This window comes from Daphnia pulicaria, chromosome 6 (assembly GCF_021234035.1).
Source record: "Daphnia pulicaria isolate SC F1-1A chromosome 6, SC_F0-13Bv2, whole genome shotgun sequence".
NCBI lineage: Eukaryota > Metazoa > Arthropoda > Branchiopoda > Diplostraca > Daphniidae > Daphnia > Daphnia pulicaria.
In genome coordinates this window covers 17,117,304-17,139,847 of record NC_060918.1, presented here as the reverse complement: position 1 = coordinate 17,139,847, position 22,544 = coordinate 17,117,304, and the positions used below count along the sequence as shown (strand labels likewise).

At 43.3% G+C, this 22,544-nt stretch overlaps 1 protein-coding gene and 26 non-coding genes across 27 annotated transcripts; 13 read left to right on the top strand and 14 right to left on the bottom strand.

The window, feature by feature from the left end:
* Positions 1 to 193: 193 nt before the first annotated feature.
* On the bottom strand, positions 194 to 266 carry Trnak-uuu. The gene has a single exon. It is a non-coding gene; the product is annotated as a tRNA-Lys (tRNA).
* A 411-nt stretch (positions 267 to 677) lies between these two features.
* On the bottom strand, positions 678 to 759 carry Trnas-uga. Its single transcript has one exon. It is a non-coding gene; the product is annotated as a tRNA-Ser (tRNA).
* A 466-nt stretch (positions 760 to 1,225) lies between these two features.
* Trnai-aau lies at positions 1,226 to 1,299 on the top strand. Its single transcript has one exon. It is a non-coding gene; the product is annotated as a tRNA-Ile (tRNA).
* A 1,373-nt stretch (positions 1,300 to 2,672) lies between these two features.
* On the bottom strand, positions 2,673 to 2,745 carry Trnak-uuu. The gene has a single exon. It is a non-coding gene; the product is annotated as a tRNA-Lys (tRNA).
* Positions 2,746 to 3,156: 411 nt separating this feature from the next.
* On the bottom strand, positions 3,157 to 3,238 carry Trnas-uga. The gene has a single exon. It is a non-coding gene; the product is annotated as a tRNA-Ser (tRNA).
* A 466-nt stretch (positions 3,239 to 3,704) lies between these two features.
* On the top strand, positions 3,705 to 3,778 carry Trnai-aau. The gene has a single exon. It is a non-coding gene; the product is annotated as a tRNA-Ile (tRNA).
* A 77-nt stretch (positions 3,779 to 3,855) lies between these two features.
* On the top strand, positions 3,856 to 3,937 carry Trnas-cga. Its single transcript has one exon. It is a non-coding gene; the product is annotated as a tRNA-Ser (tRNA).
* A 634-nt stretch (positions 3,938 to 4,571) lies between these two features.
* Trnar-ccu lies at positions 4,572 to 4,644 on the bottom strand. The gene has a single exon. It is a non-coding gene; the product is annotated as a tRNA-Arg (tRNA).
* A 512-nt stretch (positions 4,645 to 5,156) lies between these two features.
* Trnak-uuu lies at positions 5,157 to 5,229 on the bottom strand. Its single transcript has one exon. It is a non-coding gene; the product is annotated as a tRNA-Lys (tRNA).
* Positions 5,230 to 5,640: 411 nt separating this feature from the next.
* Trnas-uga lies at positions 5,641 to 5,722 on the bottom strand. Its single transcript has one exon. It is a non-coding gene; the product is annotated as a tRNA-Ser (tRNA).
* Positions 5,723 to 5,840: 118 nt separating this feature from the next.
* Positions 5,841 to 5,924, top strand: Trnar-ucu. The gene is given in 2 exon segments: positions 5,841 to 5,877; positions 5,889 to 5,924. It is a non-coding gene; the product is annotated as a tRNA-Arg (tRNA).
* Positions 5,925 to 6,188: 264 nt separating this feature from the next.
* On the top strand, positions 6,189 to 6,262 carry Trnai-aau. The gene has a single exon. It is a non-coding gene; the product is annotated as a tRNA-Ile (tRNA).
* Positions 6,263 to 6,339: 77 nt separating this feature from the next.
* Trnas-cga lies at positions 6,340 to 6,421 on the top strand. The gene has a single exon. It is a non-coding gene; the product is annotated as a tRNA-Ser (tRNA).
* A 634-nt stretch (positions 6,422 to 7,055) lies between these two features.
* Trnar-ccu lies at positions 7,056 to 7,128 on the bottom strand. Its single transcript has one exon. It is a non-coding gene; the product is annotated as a tRNA-Arg (tRNA).
* A 996-nt stretch (positions 7,129 to 8,124) lies between these two features.
* Positions 8,125 to 8,206, bottom strand: Trnas-uga. The gene has a single exon. It is a non-coding gene; the product is annotated as a tRNA-Ser (tRNA).
* Positions 8,207 to 8,324: 118 nt separating this feature from the next.
* On the top strand, positions 8,325 to 8,408 carry Trnar-ucu. Its single transcript is given in 2 exon segments — positions 8,325 to 8,361; positions 8,373 to 8,408. It is a non-coding gene; the product is annotated as a tRNA-Arg (tRNA).
* Positions 8,409 to 9,643: 1,235 nt separating this feature from the next.
* Trnai-aau lies at positions 9,644 to 9,717 on the top strand. Its single transcript has one exon. It is a non-coding gene; the product is annotated as a tRNA-Ile (tRNA).
* Positions 9,718 to 9,794: 77 nt separating this feature from the next.
* Trnas-cga lies at positions 9,795 to 9,876 on the top strand. The gene has a single exon. It is a non-coding gene; the product is annotated as a tRNA-Ser (tRNA).
* A 1,219-nt stretch (positions 9,877 to 11,095) lies between these two features.
* Trnak-uuu lies at positions 11,096 to 11,168 on the bottom strand. Its single transcript has one exon. It is a non-coding gene; the product is annotated as a tRNA-Lys (tRNA).
* A 411-nt stretch (positions 11,169 to 11,579) lies between these two features.
* Trnas-uga lies at positions 11,580 to 11,661 on the bottom strand. Its single transcript has one exon. It is a non-coding gene; the product is annotated as a tRNA-Ser (tRNA).
* Positions 11,662 to 12,127: 466 nt separating this feature from the next.
* On the top strand, positions 12,128 to 12,201 carry Trnai-aau. Its single transcript has one exon. It is a non-coding gene; the product is annotated as a tRNA-Ile (tRNA).
* Positions 12,202 to 12,278: 77 nt separating this feature from the next.
* Trnas-cga lies at positions 12,279 to 12,360 on the top strand. The gene has a single exon. It is a non-coding gene; the product is annotated as a tRNA-Ser (tRNA).
* A 634-nt stretch (positions 12,361 to 12,994) lies between these two features.
* Trnar-ccu lies at positions 12,995 to 13,067 on the bottom strand. Its single transcript has one exon. It is a non-coding gene; the product is annotated as a tRNA-Arg (tRNA).
* Positions 13,068 to 13,579: 512 nt separating this feature from the next.
* On the bottom strand, positions 13,580 to 13,652 carry Trnak-uuu. The gene has a single exon. It is a non-coding gene; the product is annotated as a tRNA-Lys (tRNA).
* Positions 13,653 to 14,063: 411 nt separating this feature from the next.
* On the bottom strand, positions 14,064 to 14,145 carry Trnas-uga. Its single transcript has one exon. It is a non-coding gene; the product is annotated as a tRNA-Ser (tRNA).
* A 118-nt stretch (positions 14,146 to 14,263) lies between these two features.
* Trnar-ucu lies at positions 14,264 to 14,347 on the top strand. The gene is given in 2 exon segments: positions 14,264 to 14,300; positions 14,312 to 14,347. It is a non-coding gene; the product is annotated as a tRNA-Arg (tRNA).
* Positions 14,348 to 16,435: 2,088 nt separating this feature from the next.
* LOC124341907 lies at positions 16,436 to 17,616 on the top strand. The gene is made up of 2 exons (XM_046794863.1): positions 16,436 to 17,353; positions 17,490 to 17,616. The coding sequence occupies exons 1-2, from the start codon at positions 16,509 to 16,511 to the stop codon at positions 17,599 to 17,601; spliced, it is 957 nt and encodes a 318-aa protein (XP_046650819.1). The 5' UTR covers positions 16,436 to 16,508; the 3' UTR covers positions 17,602 to 17,616.
* Positions 17,617 to 22,544: the final 4,928 nt, after the last annotated feature.

The window sequence follows — 22,544 nt, the reverse complement described above, 5'->3', positions numbered from 1 at the left end:
CCGAATGTACTTCCTTTTGGTTCGCACTTTCTCTACATCGTAGGAATTAACGTAAAGAAACACCATGAGAACTCGTGTTGTCGTCTATGAACATCTATGAATTCTGCCCATAATGGTGAATGATTTCAAACGATATTAACTTGATAATAAATGGTGGAAAACCAACAATACTAACTAAAATCAAAAGACTAGCCGCCCGATAAGGGACTTGAACCCTTGACCTCAGGATTAAAAGTCCCGCGCTCTACCGTCTGAGCTAACCGGGCTTAATAATTTGTATTGCAATAGTTTTCCGTTCGAGTTCATTTTTAAATTTTACGATTGCTTATAGATCTTTTACGGACGGAAGTACGGACGTTTTTCTATTCTTCGTAAACAAAATGGGTACACATTCTTTCATCCTATAATTTGTCTCTGACTACATTTTGTATTTGTAAACTACACTCAAAGACCGCCATAATGCATTTCGGCACTGGTTCTGAAAAATAGACACGTTTCTGGAAACGCCAAGTAACAGGTCATGGCTCCACGGTTCCGAGATAGATCCCGGGACCTAGGATACCCATGACTGCACAGTTAATATTTGTAATCATGCGTAAATTTGAGATACTAGTAAACGATTGAAAATGAGTTGTTCCACTAGAAAATACTAGCATGTGAAACAAATGGCAATTCACCGCAGTTGGTAGGGTTCGAACCTACGCCCTCAGAGAGGAATAGATTTCAAGTCTATCGCCTTAACCACTCGGCCACAACTGCCCCGATTTTTCAGACAATCTAGTAATAATATTTATTGGTTCACCAATATTTTCGTTTGACCTTACTGAAGAGCAGGTTAAATGAGAGATGCAAAATCCTAGCACTTTCTTTAAGTGTAGGTCGTGTGGCGTAATGGATAAGGCGTCGGACTTCTATGAAAGTAGTTATCCGAAAATTGCGGGTTCGAGTCCCGCCACGATTAATAGCATATGACGAAACTATTAGTTCATGATGAGTAGTAGTTAACCACAAACCATGGGGAATCATGTCAGATCAATAAAACTACAAATATATCTCGAACACTCAATGAATATCACTGGCTTGCATTGCCTTCACAGTGACGATTGAAATTGGCTGCTGATATAGCCTTGCTTGGTAGATACCTTAAATCATTCTCTCTAAAGACACACAGAGTATACCTAACTGATGATGAATGAACCTTTTATTAATATATTAAAAATTTATTGGCCTGTTAGCTCAGTTGGTTAGAGCGCCGTGCTAATAACGCGGAGGTCATGAGTTCGATCCTCTTACGGGCCACTATAATTCTTTCATTAAATATTTTCCACTCTAAAAAGGTACTGATAGATTCGAAATATTTTGCTAAAATAGTGAATGAAGATATGGCCGAGTGGTTAAGGCGACTGACTGGAAATCAGTTTCTATCTTGAAGCGTAGGTTCGAATACTGCTATCTGCGTTTTGTGGCATTTTATTGGTAAATGTAACTACACAACATTTGATCAAGTGACGCCAGAAGTTATTTCTAGTCATTTTTTGGGAGAACATTCAAGTTTAAAATCAGTAGGGGAGTACACAGTGAGAGAAGAACGAAAGGTCTTTAGGTCTTTAGCATATGTGATGGCCCTGGACAAGACAAGACAAACTAAGCAACGGGGTGACCCTGGATAAAGCATGCTCTCAACAATGGTCCGTACGAGTGGTAAGAACAGTCAGGTCCATCGAAGTCGAGGTCTGTGATCGTAGGCCAGGTTTAGATAGTTTCTAAAAGTAGATGAGAGACAACAAGTACACGTTGCCGAGAATGCTTCTTACCATCATGACCAGCGTCTTGAATTCAGCGCGTTGTTGCTCCAGGAACCAGTGAAGACGGCAGAGAAGGATGAGAGAGTCAGAGTTCACCTGTAAAACAGCAGAATAAGTTCCGCTGCCAAGTAATTGTCACTGGCAAAGGTTTCCAAGTTTAAGCATGCCATTTCAGCGATTTCCCAACACTTGGACCAATGAAAATTTTTGCTTGAAAACAGTAAAACAAAAGACAAGTAATTGCCAATTTAACGACGATTTTCGATAATTATAGATTCGGTTGCTCGCTACCTCTGTCGAGACTCGAACTCGCAATCCCCGGCTTAGGAGGCCGGTGCCTTATGCATTAGGCCACAAAGGCTGAGTTATGTTGAATCTCCTATTCGAGGAATGACGTTATATTGCAAAGCTTTTTCCTAGAAGATAGCCAAACGTCCCATGTTATATAAACATATAGCGATTACCGTCTGTGGACATCGTCTCAATCTTGAAAACCATGTTTTTTGAATAATCTTAACTACAAACTCTATTTACAGCTTTCGAGTTCTATAACTGGACATACATTTACTATTGCAATTAGTTGTATCAAATATCAAGGCTTTCTACTCTCACAATGAGGGATACTCTTTCTCACTATCTCATTTCATTATTTGTGTATGTTCCACGACCTATATCCGAATGTACTTCCTTTTGGTTCGCACTTTCTCTACATCGTAGGAATTAACGTAAAGAAACACCATGAGAACTCGTGTTGTCGTCTATGAACATCTATGAATTCTGCCCATAATGGTGAATGATTTCAAACGATATTAACTTGATAATAAATGGTGGAAAACCAACAATACTAACTAAAATCAAAAGACTAGCCGCCCGATAAGGGACTTGAACCCTTGACCTCAGGATTAAAAGTCCCGCGCTCTACCGTCTGAGCTAACCGGGCTTAATAATTTGTATTGCAATAGTTTTCCGTTCGAGTTCATTTTTAAATTTTACGATTGCTTATAGATCTTTTACGGACGGAAGTACGGACGTTTTTCTATTCTTCGTAAACAAAATGGGTACACATTCTTTCATCCTATAATTTGTCTCTGACTACATTTTGTATTTGTAAACTACACTCAAAGACCGCCATAATGCATTTCGGCACTGGTTCTGAAAAATAGACACGTTTCTGGAAACGCCAAGTAACAGGTCATGGCTCCACGGTTCCGAGATAGATCCCGGGACCTAGGATACCCATGACTGCACAGTTAATATTTGTAATCATGCGTAAATTTGAGATACTAGTAAACGATTGAAAATGAGTTGTTCCACTAGAAAATACTAGCATGTGAAACAAATGGCAATTCACCGCAGTTGGTAGGGTTCGAACCTACGCCCTCAGAGAGGAATAGATTTCAAGTCTATCGCCTTATCCACTCGGCCACAACTGCCCCGAATTTTCAGACAATCTAGTAATAATATTTATTGGTTCACCAATATTTCCGTTTGACCTTACTGAAGAGCAGGTTAAATGAGAGATGCAAAATCCTAGCAATTTCTTTAAGTGTAGGTCTTGTGGCGTAATGGATAAGGCGTCGGACTTCTATGAAAGTAGTTATCCGAAAATTGCGGGTTCGAGTCCCGCCACGATTAATAGCATATGACGAAACTATTAGTTCATGATGAGTAGTAGTTAACCACAAACCATGGGGAATCATGTTAGATCAATAAAACTACAAATATATCTCGAACACTCAATGAATATCACTGGCTTGCATTGCCTTCACAGTGACGATTGAAAGTGGCTGCTGATATAGCCTTGCTTGGTAGATACCTTAAATCATTCTCTCTAAAGACACACAGAGTATACCTAACTGATGATGAATGAACCTTTTATTAATATATTAAGAATTTATTGGCCTGTTAGCTCAGTTGGTTAGAGCGCCGTGCTAATAACGCGGAGGTCATGAGTTCGATCCTCTTACGGGCCACTATAATTCTTTCATTAAATATTTTCCACTCTAAAAAGGTACTGATAGATACGAAATATTTTGCTAAAATAGTAAATGCAGATATGGCCGAGTGGTTAAGGCGACTGACTCGAAATCAGTTTCCATCTTGGAGCGTAGGTTCGAATCCTACTATCTGCGTTTTGTGGCATTTTATTGGTAAATGTAACTACACAACATTTGATCAAGTGACGCCAGAAGTTATTTCTAGTCATTTTTTGGGAGAACATTCAAGTTTAAAATCAGTAGGGGAGTACACAGTGAGAGAAGAACGAAAGGTCTTTAGGTCTTTAGCATATGTGATGGCCCTGGACAAGACAAGACAAACTAAGCAACGGGGTGACCCTGGATAAGGCATGCTCTCAACAATGGTCCGTACGAGTGGTAAGAACAGTCAGGTCCATCGAAGTCGAGGTCTGTGATCGTAGGCCAGGTTTAGATAGTTTCTAAAAGTAGATGAGAGACAACAAGTACACGTTGCCGAGAATGCACCTTACCATCATGACCAGCGTCTTGAATTCAGCGCGTTGTTGCTCCAGGAACCAGTGAAGACGGCAGAGAAGGATGAGAGAGTCAGAGTTCACCTGTAAAACAGCAGAATAAGTTCCGCTGGCAAGTAATTGTCACTGGCAAAGGTTTCCAAGTTTAAGCATGCCATTTCAGCGATTTCCCAACACTTGGACCAATGAAAATTTTTGCTTGAAAACAGTAAAACAAAAGACAAGTAATTGCCAATTTAACGACGATTTCGATAATTATAGTTTCGGTTGCTCGCTACCTCTGGCGAGACTCGAACTCGCAAGCCCCGGCTTAGGAGGCCGGTGCCTTATCCATTAGGCCACAAAGGCTGAGTTATGTTGAATCTCCTATTCGAGGAATGACGTTATATTGCAAAGCTTTTTCCTAGAAGATAGCCAAACGTCCCATGTTATATAAACATACAGCGATTACCGTCTGTGGACATCGTCTCAATCTTGAAAACCATGTTTTTTGAATAATCTTAACTACAAACTCTATTTACAGCTTTCGAGTTCTATAACTGGACATACATTTACTATTGCAATTAGTTGTATCAAATATCAAGGCTTTCTACTCTCACAATGAGGGATACTCTTTCTCACTATCTCATTTCATTATTTGTGTATGTTCCACGACCTATATCCGAATGTACTTCCTTTTGGTTCGCACTTTCTCTACATCGTAGGAATTAACGTAAAGAAACACCATGAGAACTCGTGTTGTCGTCTATGAACATCTATGAATTCTGCCCATAATGGTGAATGATTTCAAACGATATTAACTTGATGATGATAATAAATGGTGGAAAACCAACAATACTAACTAAAATCAAAAGACTAGCCGCCCGATAAGGGACTTGAACCCTTGACCTCAGGATTAAAAGTCCCGCGCTCTACCGTCTGAGCTAACCGGGCTTAATAATTTGTATTGCAATAGTTTTCCGTTCGAGTTCATTTTTAAATTTTACGATTGCTTATAGATCTTTTACGGACGGAAGTACGGACGTTTTTCTATTCTTCGTAAACAAAATGGGTACACATTCTTTCATCCTATAATTTGTCTCTGACTACATTTTGTGTTTGTAAACTACACTCAAAGACCGCCATAATGCATTTCGGCACTGGTTCTGAAAAATAGACACGTTTCTGGAAACGCCAAGTAACAGGTCATGGCTCCACGGTTCCGAGATAGATCCCGGGACCTAGGATACCCATGACTGCACAGTTAATATTTGTAATCATGCGTAAATTTGAGATATTAGTAAACGATTGAAAATGAGTTGTTCCACTAGAAAATACTAGCATGTGAAACAAATGGCAATTCACCGCAGTTGGTAGGGTTCGAACCTACGCCCTAAGAGAGGAATAGATTTCAAGTCTATCGCCTTAACCACTCGGCCACAACTGCCCCGATTTTTCAGACAATCTAGTAATAATATTTATTGGTTCACCAATATTTCCTTTTGACCTTACTGAAGAGCAGGTTAAATGAGAGATGCAAAATCCTAGCACTTTCCTTAAGTGTAGGTCGTGTGGCCTAATGGATAAGGCGTCGGACTTCTATGAAAGTAGTTATCCGAAAATTGCGGGTTCGAGTCCCGCCACGATTAATAGCATATGACGAAACTATTAGTTCATGATGAGTAGTAGTTAACCACAAACCATGGGGAATCATGTCAGATCAATAAAACTACAAATATATCTCGAACACTCAATGAATATCACTGGCTTGCATTGCCTTCACAGTGACGATTGAAATTGGCTGCTGATATAGCCTTGCTTGGTAGATACCTTAAATCATTCTCTCTAAAGACACACAGAGTATACCTAACTGATGATGAATGAACCTTTTATTAATATATTAAGAATTTATTGGCCTGTTAGCTCAGTTGGTTAGAGCGCCGTGCTAATAACGCGGAGGTCATGAGTTCGATCCTCTTACGGGCCACTATAATTCTTTCATTAAATATTTTCCACTCTAAAAAGGTACTGATAGATACGAAATATTTTGCTAAAATAGTAAATGCAGATATGGCCGAGTGGTTAAGGCGACTGACTCGAAATCAGTTTCCATCTTGGAGCGTAGGTTCGAATCCTACTATCTGCGTTTTGTGGCATTTTATTGGTAAATGTAACTACACAACATTTGATCAAGTGACGCCAGAAGTTATTTCTAGTCATTTTTTGGGAGAACATTCAAGTTTAAAATCAGTAGGGGAGTACACAGTGAGAGAAGAACGAAAGGTCTTTAGGTCTTTAGCATATGTGATGGCCCTGGACAAGACAAGACAAACTAAGCAACGGGGTGACCCTGGATAAGGCATGCTCTCAACAATGGTCCGTACGAGTGGTAAGAACAGTCAGGTCCATCGAAGTCGAGGTCTGTGATCGTAGGCCAGGTTTAGATAGTTTCTAAAAGTAGATGAGAGACAACAAGTACACGTTGCCGAGAATGCACCTTACCATCATGACCAGCGTCTTGAATTCAGCGCGTTGTTGCTCCAGGAACCAGTGAAGACGGCAGAGAAGGATGAGAGAGTCAGAGTTCACCTGTAAAACAGCAGAATAAGTTCCGCTGGCAAGTAATTGTCACTGGCAAAGGTTTCCAAGTTTAAGCATGCCATTTCAGCGATTTCCCAACACTTGGACCAATGAAAATTTTTGCTTGAAAACAGTAAAACAAAAGACAAGTAATTGCCAATTTAACGACGATTTCGATAATTATAGTTTCGGTTGCTCGCTACCTCTGGCGAGACTCGAACTCGCAAGCCCCGGCTTAGGAGGCCGGTGCCTTATCCATTAGGCCACAAAGGCTGAGTTATGTTGAATCTCCTATTCGAGGAATGACGTTATATTGCAAAGCTTTTTCCTAGAAGATAGCCAAACGTCCCATGTTATATAAACATACAGCGATTACCGTCTGTGGACATCGTCTCAATCTTGAAAACCATGTTTTTTGAATAATCTTAACTACAAACTCTATTTACAGCTTTCGAGTTCTATAACTGGACATACATTTACTATTGCAATTAGTTGTATCAAATATCAAGGCTTTCTACTCTCACAATGAGGGATACTCTTTCTCACTATCTCATTTCATTATTTGTGTATGTTCCACGACCTATATCCGAATGTACTTCCTTTTGGTTCGCACTTTCTCTACATCGTAGGAATTAACGTAAAGAAACACCATGAGAACTCGTGTTGTCGTCTATGAACATCTATGAATTCTGCCCATAATGGTGAATGATTTCAAACGATATTAACTTGATGATGATAATAAATGGTGGAAAACCAACAATACTAACTAAAATCAAAAGACTAGCCGCCCGATAAGGGACTTGAACCCTTGACCTCAGGATTAAAAGTACCGCGCTCTACCGTCTGAGCTAACCGGGCTTAATAATTTGTATTGCAATAGTTTTCCGTTCGAGTTCATTTTTAAATTTTACGATTGCTTATAGATCTTTTACGGACGGAAGTACGGACGTTTTTCTATTCTTCGTAAACAAAATGGGTACACATTCTTTCATCCTATAATTTGTCTCTGACTACATTTTGTGTTTGTAAACTACACTCAAAGACCGCCATAATGCATTTCGGCACTGGTTCTGAAAAATAGACACGTTTCTGGAAACGCCAAGTAACAGGTCATGGCTCCACGGTTCCGAGATAGATCCCGGGACCTAGGATACCCATGACTGCACAGTTAATATTTGTAATCATGCGTAAATTTGAGATATTAGTAAACGATTGAAAATGAGTTGTTCCACTAGAAAATACTAGCATGTGAAACAAATGGCAATTCACCGCAGTTGGTAGGGTTCGAACCTACGCCCTAAGAGAGGAATAGATTTCAAGTCTATCGCCTTAACCACTCGGCCACAACTGCCCCGATTTTTCAGACAATCTAGTAATAATATTTATTGGTTCACCAATATTTCCTTTTGACCTTACTGAAGAGCAGGTTAAATGAGAGATGCAAAATCCTAGCACTTTCCTTAAGTGTAGGTCGTGTGGCCTAATGGATAAGGCGTCGGACTTCTATGAAAGTAGTTATCCGAAAATTGCGGGTTCGAGTCCCGCCACGATTAATAGCATATGACGAAACTATTAGTTCATGATGAGTAGTAGTTAACCACAAACCATGGGGAATCATGTCAGATCAATAAAACTACAAATATATCTCGAACACTCAATGAATATCACTGGCTTGCATTGCCTTCACAGTGACGATTGAAATTGGCTGCTGATATAGCCTTGCTTGGTAGATACCTTAAATCATTCTCTCTAAAGACACACAGAGTATACCTAACTGATGATGAATGAACCTTTTATTAACAAGCGATCTCCCACTCAACCGGACCGTTTTGGTGGAGGTACTTTTCGGATCGTAATCCGGAAAAGGACTTTACAAATCCGGACTAGGTCTATTCTGTTCAGAATCGCATGGCGATTCCAATGGAATTAAGTCCGGATTTTTATCTTTTCCCGTTCACGAGATAATCACGGTTGAAAATCGTGAAATATCACGAAAACCCAAAGTCTCCCCCTCCGACTATATCGCTTTTAGCCGTATATTCGGCTTATACAAAAAAACTAATTTATACAAAATGTAGCCCTTTCATCCCTTTTTCAGAATCCAAAAGGATTTTCTATAATTCTGTAAGATGTCCGAGATATCACGATTTTCGTGATACCCCCATTTCGACATATTTTTCAAGCATTTTATTCGGCGTTGCCGATTTCCGTATATGTGACTTCGCCCCCACTCCTTCGCTTTTTCCATTGTTTCCTATGTATCAAGTCCCATCTGTATCGATATACAAGGCCTTGATACATAGGAAACAGGGAAAAAGGGAAGGAGTGGACAGAAAAGGGGGCGAAAAGCACATATACGGCAATCGGCAACGCCGAATGAAATGCTTGAAAAATATGTCGAAATGGGGGTATCACGAAAATCGTGATATCTCGGACATCTTACAGAATTATAGAAAATCCTTTTGGATTCTGAAAAAGGGATGAAAGGGCTACATTTTGTATAAATTAGTTTTTTTGTATAAGCCGAATATACGGCTAAAAGCGATATAGTCGGAGGGGGAGACTTTGGGTTTTCGTGATATTTCACGATTTTCAACCGTGATTATCTCGTGAACGGGAAAAGATAAAAATCCGGACTTAATTCCATTGGAATCGCCATGCGATTCTGAACAGAATAGACCTAGTCCGGATTTGTAAAGTCCTTTTCCGGATTACGATCCGAAAAGTACCTCCACCAAAACGGTCCGGTTGAGTGGGAGATCGCTTGTTAATATATTAAGAATTTATTGGCCTGTTAGCTCAGTTGGTTAGAGCGCCGTGCTAATAACGCGGAGGTCATGAGTTCGATCCTCTTACGGGCCACTATAATTCTTTCATTAAATATTTTCCACTCTAAAAAGGTACTGATACATTCGAAATATTTTGTTTAAATAGTGAATGCAGATATGGCCGAGTGGTTAAGGCGACTGACTCGAAATCAGTTTCCATCTTGGAGCGTAGGTTCGAATCCTACTATCTGCGTTTTGTGGCATTTTATTGGTAAATGTAACTACACAACATTTGATCAAGTGACGCCAGAAGTTATTTCTAGTCATTTTTTGGGAGAACATCCAAGTTTAAAATCAGTAGGGGAGTACACAGTGAGAGAAGAACGAAAGGTCTTTAGGTCTTTAGCATATGTGATGGCCCTGGACAAGACAAGACAAACTAAGCAACGGGGTGACCCTGGATAAGGCATGCTCTCAACAATGGTCCGTACGAGTGGTAAGAACAGTCAGGTCCATCGAAGTCGAGGTCTGTGATCGTAGGCCAGGTTTAGATAGTTTCTAAAAGTAGATGAGAGACAACAAGTACACGTTGCCGAGAATGCACCTTACCATCATGACCAGCGTCTTGAATTCAGCGCGTTGTTGCTCCAGGAACCAGTGAAGACGGCAGAGAAGGATGAGAGAGTCAGAGTTCACCTGTAAAACAGCAGAATAAGTTCCGCTGCCAAGTAATTGTCACTGGCAAAGGTTTCCAAGTTTAAGCATGCCATTTCAGCGATTTCCCAACACTTGGACCAATGAAAATTTTTGCTTGAAAACAGTAAAACAAAAGACAAGTAATTGCCAATTTAACGACGATTTCGATAATTATAGTTTCGGTTGCTCGCTACCTCTGGCGAGACTCGAACTTGCAAGCCCCGGCTTAGGAGGCCGGTGCCTTATCCATTAGGCCACAAAGGCTGAGTTATGTTGAATCTCCTATTCGAGGAATGACGTTATATTGCAAAGCTTTTTCCTAGAAGATAGCCAAACGTCCCATGTTATATAAACATACAGCGATTACCGTCTGTGGACATCGTCTCAATCTTGAAAACCATGTTTTTTGAATAATCTTAACTACAAACTCTATTTACAGCTTTCGAGTTCTATAACTGGACATACATTTACTATTGCAATTAGTTGTATCAAATATCAAGGCTTTCTACTCTCACAATGAGGGATACTCTTTCTCACTATCTCATTTCATTATTTGTGTATGTTCCACGACCTATATCCGAATGTACTTCCTTTTGGTTCGCACTTTCTCTACATCGTAGGAATTAACGTAAAGAAACACCATGAGAACTCGTGTTGTCGTCTATGAACATCTATGAATTCTGCCCATAATGGTGAATGATTTCAAACGATATTAACTTGATGATGATAATAAATGGTGGAAAACCAACAATACTAACTAAAATCAAAAGACTAGCCGCCCGATAAGGGACTTGAACCCTTGACCTCAGGATTAAAAGTCCCGCGCTCTACCGTCTGAGCTAACCGGGCTTAATAATTTGTATTGCAATAGTTTTCCGTTCGAGTTCATTTTTAAATTTTACGATTGCTTATAGATCTTTTACGGACGGAAGTACGGACGTTTTTCTATTCTTCTTAAACAAAATGGGTACACATTCTTTCATCCTATAATTTGTCTCTGACTACATTTTGTGTTTGTAAACTACACTCAAAGACCGCCATAATGCATTTCGGCACTGGTTCTGAAAAATAGACACGTTTCTGGAAACGCCAAGTAACAGGTCATGGCTCCACGGTTCCGAGATAGATCCCGGGACCTAGGATACCCATGACTGCACAGTTAATATTTGTAATCATGCGTAAATTTGAGATATTAGTAAACGATTGAAAATGAGTTGTTCCACTAGAAAATACTAGCATGTGAAACAAATGGTAATTCATCGCAATTGGTAGGGTTCGAACCTACGCCCTCAGAGAGGAATAGATTTCAAGTCTATCGCCTTATCCACTCGGCCACAACTGCCCCGAATTTTCAGACAATCTAGTAATAATATTTATTGGTTCACCAATATTTCCGTTTGACCTTACTGAAGAGCAGGTTAAATGAGAGATGCAAAATCCTAGCAATTTCTTTAAGTGTAGGTCTTGTGGCGTAATGGATAAGGCGTCGGACTTCTATGAAAGTAGTTATCCGAAAATTGCGGGTTCGAGTCCCGCCACGATTAATAGCATATGACGAAACTATTAGTTCATGATGAGTAGTAGTTAACCACAAACCATGGGGAATCATGTTAGATCAATAAAACTACAAATATATCTCGAACACTCAATGAATATCACTGGCTTGCATTGCCTTCACAGTGACGATTGAAAGTGGCTGCTGATATAGCCTTGCTTGGTAGATACCTTAAATCATTCTCTCTAAAGACACACAGAGTATACCTAACTGATGATGAATGAACCTTTTATTAATATATTAAGAATTTATTGGCCTGTTAGCTCAGTTGGTTAGAGCGCCGTGCTAATAACGCGGAGGTCATGAGTTCGATCCTCTTACGGGCCACTATAATTCTTTCATTAAATATTTTCCACTCTAAAAAGGTACTGATAGATACGAAATATTTTGCTAAAATAGTAAATGCAGATATGGCCGAGTGGTTAAGGCGACTGACTCGAAATCAGTTTCCATCTTGGAGCGTAGGTTCGAATCCTACTATCTGCGTTTTGTGGCATTTTATTGGTAAATGTAACTACACAACATTTGATCAAGTGACGCCAGAAGTTATTTCTAGTCATTTTTTGGGAGAACATTCAAGTTTAAAATCAGTAGGGGAGTACACAGTGAGAGAAGAACGAAAGGTCTTTAGGTCTTTAGCATATGTGATGGCCCTGGACAAGACAAGACAAACTAAGCAACGGGGTGACCCTGGATAAGGCATGCTCTCAACAATGGTCCGTACGAGTGGTAAGAACAGTCAGGTCCATCGAAGTCGAGGTCTGTGATCGTAGGCCAGGTTTAGATAGTTTCTAAAAGTAGATGAGAGACAACAAGTACACGTTGCCGAGAATGCACCTTACCATCATGACCAGCGTCTTGAATTCAGCGCGTTGTTGCTCCAGGAACCAGTGAAGACGGCAGAGAAGGATGAGAGAGTCAGAGTTCACCTGTAAAACAGCAGAATAAGTTCCGCTGCCAAGTAATTGTCACTGGCAAAGGTTTCCAAGTTTAAGCATGCCATTTCAGCGATTTCCCAACACTTGGACCAATGAAAATTTTTGCTTGAAAACAGTAAAACAAAAGACAAGTAATTGCCAATTTAACGACGATTTCGATAATTATAGTTTCGGTTGCTCGCTACCTCTGGCGAGACTCGAACTCGCAATCCCCGGCTTAGGAGGCCGGTGCCTTATGCATTAGGCCACAAAGGCTGAGTTATGTTGAATCTCCTATTCGAGGAATGACGTTATATTGCAAAGCTTTTTCCTAGAAGATAGCCAAACGTCCCATGTTATATAAACATACAGCGATTACCGTCTGTGGACATCGTCTCAATCTTGAAAACCATGTTTTTTGAATAATCTTAACTACAAACTCTATTTACAGCTTTCGAGTTCTATAACTGGACATACATTTACTATTGCAATTAGTTGTATCAAATATCAAGGCTTTCTACTCTCACAATGAGGGATACTCTTTCTCACTATCTCATTTCATTATTTGTGTATGTTCCACGACCTATATCCGAATGTACTTCCTTTTGGTTCGCACTTTCTCTACATCGTAGGAATTAACGTAAAGAAACACCATGAGAACTCGTGTTGTCGTCTATGAACATCTATGAATTCTGCCCATAATGGTGAATGATTTCAAACGATATTAACTTGATGATGATAATAAATGGTGGAAAACCAACAATACTAACTAAAATCAAAAGACTAGCCGCCCGATAAGGGACTTGAACCCTTGACCTCAGGATTAAAAGTCCCGCGCTCTACCGTCTGAGCTAACCGGGCTTAATAATTTGTATTGCAATAGTTTTCCGTTCGAGTTCATTTTTAAATTTTACGATTGCTTATAGATCTTTTACGGACGGAAGTACGGACGTTTTTCTATTCTTCGTAAACAAAATGGGTACACATTCTTTCATCCTATAATTTGTCTCTGACTACATTTTGTGTTTGTAAACTACACTCAAAGACCGCCATAATGCATTTCGGCACTGGTTCTGAAAAATAGACACGTTTCTGGAAACGCCAAGTAACAGGTCATGGCTCCACGGTTCCGAGATAGATCCCGGGACCTAGGATACCTATGACTGCACAGTTCATATTTCTAATCATGCGTAAATTTGAGATATTAGTAAACGATTGAAAATGAGTTGTTCCACTAGAAAATACTAGCATGTGAAACAAATGGCAATTAATCGCAATTGGTAGGGTTCGAACCTACGCCCTCAGAGAGGAATAGATTTCAAGTCTATCGCCTTATCCACTCGGCCACAACTGCCCCGAATTTTCAGACAATCTAGTAATAATATTTATTGGTTCACCAATATTTCCGTTTGACCTTACTGAAGAGCAGGTTAAATGAGAGATGCAAAATCCTAGCACTTTCTTTAAGTGTAGGTCGTGTGGCCTAATGGATAAGGCGTCGGACTTCTATGAAAGTAGTTATCCGAAAATTGCGGGTTCGAGTCCCGCCACGATTAATAGCATATGATGAAACTATTAGTTCATGATGAGTAGTAGTTAACCACAAACCATGGGGAATCATGTCAGATCAATAAAACTACAAATATATCTCGAACACTCAATGAATATCACTGGCTTGCATTGCCTTCACAGTGACGATTGAAATTGGCTGCTGATATAGCGTTGCTTGGTAGATAACTTAAATCATTCTCTCTAAAGACACACAGAGAGTAGTAAGAGTATACCTTACTGATGATGAATGAACCTTTGATTAATAAATAAATTAATTAATTAAATTTCATAGGCCTGTTAGCTCAGTTGGTTAGAGCGCCGTGCTAATAACGCGGAGGTCATGAGTTCGATCATCTTACGGGGCACTGTTATTCTTCCATTTAACGTTTTCCATGCCGGATTATCGCTTCCTCATAAGTTCGCGTTTTCTCTGTTTAACAGAGAAAAAGGCTCCCGGGATGGAAATGGGGAGGAAAAAAGGGACAAACACGGTCAAACAAATAAATTCTGTTTTCAATTTACAATTTACTACATTTAATATGACGCGAAAAATCTGAAAATGAAGAATGTTGTTCAGCTAGTGAACTTCTGCATTTCAGAGTTTTCCGCGTCTTCCTAGCTCTACCTGTTCTGTAGTTATCCCCCCTTAAAGTACCTTAATTTGCATATAGCTCTACGGAGCGTTCCCAAACTTAGGGCTCGAGTTAAAAGTTGCTCTCTTGCTAGGAAAAATTTAAAAAAATCAGCTTCATGCAACTACCATTAATAGCTAGAAAAAAATTCGTCGCAATCCGACGAAAATTGGATTTTTGGGAACGCCGAGAAAAACGCCTTTTTCCATGGTTCTCTCGCGCGTTCCGAAACTTAAGGTATAGGTAATACTGTACATTTCTGTTTTTTTAAAATCGTAATAAATTTCGAAACAATCGATAAAATACGAATTTTTTCCAGGATAACCTCGCACTCCCCTACTTTACAAAAAAAAATAGTGTACAATCAATGGTCCATCAGATTGAAACCCTCTTTCTTCATTTGAAGATTCCCAGCCACAGTCGGGTAATAAGGTGTGTTGTGACTTGTCTGGCCGCTAGAGCGCCCCCATGTTGAGCCGAGGGCTAAAAGCTAGGCCTCAGTCTCATGTCGACCGAATTGAACGAAGGTCGTCATTTCCCTGAGTGAAATACAAAGATTCATCACGTTCGAGCCGTTTACTTGTCCGCTCGATCTTAACATGGCGCAGTTGTAGAAACACGTTCGTATTCCCTCCGTGTGTGTGTTTTTTCCCCCCAAATCTCTTTGACTTACTGGCAGCTGCCACACATACGACTTGCCCGTTGTTGCCCTACCACTCCCCTTTCGCGTGGTCTTTCTCGTCATCCCAGCCGCCATCTTGTGTCGCCGTTCCGTTGACCAGAGTTTATCCTGCGACATCGTGTGACACAGTGCCCCGTCCGGTTGCGTTCCATGCAGCGTTTTGATTACATAAAAACGCCTGCCAGTTCGTCCAACGTGCGTGCCAACATGGTTGACTCCGACGCAGATGACGCCGCCGCCGACGTTGCGGCCCGTTTGACCTCATCGAGCAAGGGCAGGCCGCCCTTCAAACCAAATTTGATACGATATTAAATCAGCTGCAGCTTCTCCTCAATGCCTCTCGCGGAAATGTCGTGCCACCAAATCCGCCGCCTCCACCTCCGCCGCCTCCACCAAGCCCAGTCCCACCAGCCCCCACCGCCGGCATTCCAGTTTCCAGACGTCGGCTCGATACGTCATCACTCGAGAAATTACACGGTGATATTTCGCTAGTTGACTTCAAGACTTGGCGCAACCGATGGGACGACTTCGGCCGCCTGAATCAATTGTCGACCTACCCGGTGGAGGAGCAGACAGCCGCTCTCCGCCTATCACTAGACACCACGATGCAACAAACTGTTGAAGTGGCTTTGAATTTCACGCCCAACAATACTACGTTGCCGTCGGAAATCTAGGGCCATTTCAAATCATATTCGCCTAAAGCGAAACGTAGCATTGGACCACGTTGCATTCGAAGAATGTCACCAAACAGCCAACGAAACTTTCGACGATTTTGTTATACGGCTGAAGAGACTGGCGGGAACGGCGGAACTTTGTGCTCATTGCTCGGACGAGCGTTTGGCGACCCGAGTCATGGCCGGCGTGAGAGACGGCGAATCGCGCAGGAAATTATTGAGTCTACCCCCCTTCCCTACCTTGCAGCAGGCGGTGAACCTGTGCCGCGGAGAGGAATCCGTCCGTGCTAATGAACGCACGCTGAGCGGACAATCATTCGTCAACGCGTTGAACGCCAGGCCACGTCGACAGCCACTGCCACCCGGAACGGCAATATGCAAAGCGTGTGGCAGATTGGCTCATAACAAGGAAGAAATATGCCCGGCCATCGGACGGCAGTGTCATATCTGCAACGAACCAGGTCACTTCTCACCACGCTGCCCGAAACGACCGCAAAGTGAATCTGCATCGCGGGAGAAATCGGTCCGATTCAAGGCCAAGGTGCCGCATATTGCCGTGTGCAATCTTCAGGTCACTAATCGTCGCCGGAAAACCCCAACCATCAACCTGGATCTACGTGCGGGCTCTGCAAGAGCATTTACCGCAGTTACATCAGCCATCCCGGACCTGGGAGCGGAAGTATTCGTCGCCGGTCTCGACGTGTTGAACAGCCTTGGCCTTGCCGAAGCTGACCTTTCCGGAGCCAAATACGACCTCGTCCAGGCGGACCGCTCCTCCACTCTACTATCCGTTGGACAGCTGGAACTTACAGTACACTACGGACCGCGCGAGGCGCAATGCACCGTAGTCTTTTGCCCGGCAATACGTGGCATGCTACTTTCTTGCGTAGATTGCATTTCACTGGGTATTTTGCACCCCACTTATCCGAAACCCCTTCCGGCCGGCGACCAATCGTCCATCCGATCCGTTGGTCAATCCACCCCACCATCCGATCCTATTTCTTTCTTAGCCCTTTTTCGACCGTAGGGACATCCGTGGCAAGATCCTCTGGATCTCTCTATTGCCTGTCGGGACAAATCCCTATAGGGAATCCTCTCTTAACCCTTGTTTACGTGGCGTCTAGAAGCTAAAAACTTTTATCGGCTCACGTCGATAAAGGGTAAACCAACGGAGGAATTTATCAGCCACACCCGTTTGGCCATCATGGTTCACTTCGACGTCGTTTTCGACCAGTCCCAGGGCCTACGCTACATTGACGGACCGGCCATGACCATCGAGCTGACCAACGACTTCGTGCCGTATTACGTCAACGGCGCCCCTCCCATAGCGTAAGCTGACTGACCGGAAGTGAAAAAAGTGTTGGACGACAAGGAAGCTGCCGGAATTATCGTCCGCGTGACCGAACCGTCCGACTGGGCTGCCCCCCTCGTCGTCTTGCGGAAACAGGATGGAATACAACGCGTTTGTGTCGATCATACCCGATTAAACAGATATGTTCGCCGGCCAACCCATCCAGTTCGGACGACCAGAGACGCAGTATCGGAAGTCGACAGTGACGCCATCTACTTTAGTTGCTTTGACGCCACCAACGGTTACTTCCAGATTCCGTTGGATGAAGCTAGTCAACACCTCACGGTCTTCATGACCCCGTGGGGTCGGTATAAGTACTTGAGAGCCTCCATGGGGCTGAGTTGCAACAGCGACGAGTTTAATCGCCGAGCCGACGCCGCTTTCAGCCACCTATCCAACACCGTGCGCGTCGTGGACGACCTGTTGCGCTTCGACCGATCCTTCCCTGCCCACGTGCGAGGCGTCTGTTCCGTGCTCCAAGCAGCGTGCGACGCAGGCTTCACTTTTAATCCAAAAAAATTCTTCTTTGCTCAGGAGCGCGTGAAATGGGTCGGCTACATCATCCAGCGCGGTGGCATCGGCGCAGATCCCGACAAATTAAAGGCAATCGCCGATTTTCCACGGCCACAGGACATCACCGGACTCCGCTCATTTTTAGGCCTGGTGGAACAGCTCGCCGGTTTTTCCAGCTCCATCAGCGGGTTGAAAGAACCGCTCTGCCCACTGCTACGCACGTCCAACCCATTCATCTGGACCCCAGACCACGAGACAGCATTCCAGGACGTCAAAAAGGCGCTCATCAGTCCCCCAGTCCTCACGCAGTTCGACCCGCAGCTGGAAACTATGCTGCAGACGGACGCGTCAATCAAACACGGATTGGGCTACGCCCTGCTGCAACGGCACGGCACCATCTGGAAGCTCGTCGAATGCAATTCCCGTTGTTACACCGATCTGGAGACACGCTACGCTATTGTCGAGCTTGAATTGGCGGCCGTCGAATGGGCGGTGCGCAAATGTCGTTTGTTTTTACTAGGTCTCCCGAAATTCACGCTTTTAGTCGACCACCAGCTGCTGGTCTTGATCTTGGACCGGCAGACCTTGGACATGGTGGAAAACCCCAAACTACAACGCCTGAAAGAACGTCTCTCCCCATTTGTCTTCACCACGGTCTGGAGGAAAGGTAAAGATTACTCTATTCCCGACGCTTTATCCCGCTCTCCCGTCGGCCAGCCCTCGGAAGAAGACGACGCCGTCAACGCGGACATCTCATCGCACGCGCGTCACTGCGTCGTACGTCGCATTCAGTCGATGAGCAACGAGGAGGCTCCGGAAACTACACCGTACCTGCGCGACCCACTACTCGACAATCTGCGATTGATAGCCGCGACGGACACGGCCTACGACGAGTTGATCCAGGCCATTTCAAACGGCTTCCGTCCGAGCGCCGCCACACGTCCGCCAACGTCCGCCAATTCTGGGCCATCCGCATGGATCTTTCCGTCGACGACGGCTTGGTGCTATACAACGGTCGGATCGTGGTGCCCCAAGCAGCGCGACGTGAGATCCTTCAGAAGCTCCATTCATCCCACCAAGGCATCACCAGGACGAAACGACGCGCGCGGCAGGCGCTTTACTGGCCCGGGATGTCCAACGACATAGTCCTTCTCGTCGAAGGATGTCAATCTTGCCAGCAGGTCCGCCCAAGCCTACCCAAGGAACCCATGTTGGTGGAGCCGCCGCCGCATCGCATCTTCGAAGACGTCTCGGCTGATCTTTTCCAGCACGGGAACCTGCACGTGCTGGTATATATCGATCGCTTGTCCGGCTGGCCGGCAGTACACCGGTGGCATCGAGATCCGACGGCCAAAGACGTCATCGCAGCCATCGCCGAGAACTTCGTCGACTTAGGCGTGCCCATCCGATTCCGCTCGGACGGTGGACCCCAGTTTGCAGCAGGATCTTTCCAGCAATTTCTCCATCGTTGGGGCGTAGCGCCGGCTCCATCGTCTCCGCACTATCCCCAGGGCAACGGCCACGCCGACGGCGGCCGTCAAAATAATGGAGTCTTTGGTGCTCAAACTCGCTCCCACTGGCGACTTTTCCACCGAAGCATTTTCCCAAGGCCTACTAGAGCTGCGCAACACCCCCGGAGAAACGGGATCTTCCCCGGCCGAAATTGTCTTTGGCCACAACTTGCGCTCAATTGTACCGGCCCATCATTCTTCTTACGCGCCCCGCTGGAAAGCCGCCACGATGGAGCGCGATCGCATCGCCGCCGCTTCCGCCAAAGCGAAAATCTACTACGACGTCCACGCCCATCCTCTGGCACCGCTCAAAATCGGAACGGAAGTCCGCATTCAAGATGAGAAGACCAAGTTATGAAAAAAAGTCGGCGTCATCGTGGCCATCGGGAAATTCTGCTCTTATCGCGTCAAATTTGCAAGCGGGAGTGTCCTTTGGCGAAACCGGCGCTTCCTACATCCCATCCGAGCCGCTGTTGCCCCAGATCCTGAAGGAAGCCCGAACACGCCACCCGGCGATGCGGAAGCCGACGGAACCGCTCCACATCCAGCAACTGATCGCCCGTCATCCGATTCCCCCCCGCGACGTAGCCATCGTGAACGCCGAGCCCGAAATCGCCTTGATCTTTAACAATCATATACCGATAGATAGAAAAGCAAGCTTATGAGCTCGCCGCGAAGGGATAGTCGTAAGCCAGTTGAAAACTGCCTTACAGGAATAATTCAGGGCCTATTGTTAAGTCGGACTTATTCACGATTCACACTTTTCTTCACAGACTTTTTGGTCTTAAAACGGGATTTTCCCGTCACAGTTCAATATCCTTGCAAGTTATTTACGTTTAGTTTGCTCAACTCATATATTCCTATTTTAACAAATAAAGTTCAATAATTGAATTTAAAAATAACCATCTTTTAGACAAATAACTGCAAAAACATGAATGCAAATCTGGTTATTGCGTCATATGGTTGGGACATCAATTATTGCGCCATTACGGCGATGATATGGACATCTGGTGGTGATTAATTTAGACCTAAATTGCAAAAGTTGTAGTCGCAACCGCCAGATGTCCCTAGTCGTAAAACAATTATTTTAGCAGTTTTTCATTAATTAGGCTACGGGAAAACTAATTAAAAAAATGGTATCTTTTTTGTTCTGGTCGCACCGCATATTTTTTGTCTAATTTTTAAGACCAAAAAGTCCGAAATCTGTCGTGAAACACCCGAGTTATGGAGCGTTACATACAGACAGACAGACAAAGTGACATGGCTTTTTTTTTTCTGCGTATGCGATTATTAGCTTCGCCCTTCGGGCTCGCAATCATATTCACTTTATGTCATGTTCACTTTATGCCTCCCCGCACAAATTGCTCCTCTCCCCCTGTCATTTATCGCTGTCTTCATGCGACCTATCGCCTTCATTCTTAATTCAGATCGTTTGCTTTGTCTCTTTTTCGTCTGTTGTTTGTTCGCTTCCCCATTCTGTGAAAGCTTGTGGGGGGATGTTGTGACTTGTCTGGCCGCTAGAGCGCCCCCATGTTGAGCCGAGGGCTAAAAGCTAGGCCTCAGTCTCATGTCGACCGAGTTGAACGAAGGTCGTCATTTCCCTGAGTGAAATACAAAGATTCATCACGTTCGAGCCGTTTACTTGTCCGCTCGATCTTAACAAGGTAGATTGGCTTGATTGGTAAATTTAGTTCCTTTAGTGGGGAATAAAGCGGTTGTCTTGGAGTTGAAAGGGAAAGAAGACTGGAATATGTTGTTCCCTTCAATGGTCCATATTGACGTTATCACTTCAAGGATTCTTCTCAGCTTCCATAATCGGGATCGACGTGTTAATATCTGGTCTGGAGCAGTCCAATTTGACAATGCATAAAACAACGACGATTATGTTCATCACTAAACAGCAGTAATAGATGATGCAATAAAAGAGAATCGCATTGGCTTTTGTCCTTTTGGCATCTTCGCATAAGAAATAAATAAAATAAAAAAACGAAACAAAATTCAGGTGAAAACTTTAACAAATATTTGTGAATTCCCAAATTTAAAAAGCAAAATGATGGAATAGGCTACCGTAATTATGCTTGTCGTCATTGCCTTCAACTTGATCCAATTCAAAATTATTGTTGGAGTCGTAGGTGCATTGCTTGCCAAACATTTCTTGGACGTAGGCACAGGTAAATGATGATCCAAGTACCATAGCCAAACAAATCGATATAGAGTCGAAAAAATTAACAAATCCACTTTAGCCTTTGGGGAGGGAGGGGGAATAAACAATGGTATGGTAATTGATTATGTTTAAATACGAAAGCAAGTATGAAAGGAGAAAAAATTTTGAAAAAATACATTATTGTCCTCTTTCCCCATGTGATGAGACCGACTACTACCGTCGCAGCAAGCAGGATCATTAGCACTAGAAATCCATTTCGGTCGTAGACCACGTCTAGAGCATTTATAAACGTCTTGAAAATACAAATGAATAGACCACGGATGATGCAATAAATCAAGGCGAGTAAAATGCGATAAAATTTTCTCTTTAAATTATAATAAAATAACGCTAGCTTACCGTCCGGACAACAGCTATGGGTAACAATTACATGTTGATAATGGAGAAAATAAGCAGTAGCAATGCAAACTTCATCTTTGGTGCCGACAAGTCGACAACGAGTCGAGATCCACAGAGCGCAACATGCTGCGACTACCTCAGCGTAAATCTCTTAAAATACAGAAAATTACTCATCTCCGTACTTCGACCGCTTACCTCTATCGAGACAGGGCGAGACAAGTTCGTCAAACTCTTTACATTCGTCAACCGAGTTCGTATCCAGTGATTCTCTAGGAATTC

Excerpts from the sequence above, each read along its gene's own strand:
- LOC124341907 (XM_046794863.1), top strand. The coding sequence starts at position 16,509 with ATGGCCGGCGTGAGAGACGGCGAATCGCGCAGGAAATTATTGAGTCTA. Across the intron at positions 17,354-17,489 it reads TTCTTAGCCCTTTTTCGACC|GGTAAACCAACGGAGGAATT; the intron begins GTAGGGACATCC and ends ACGTCGATAAAG.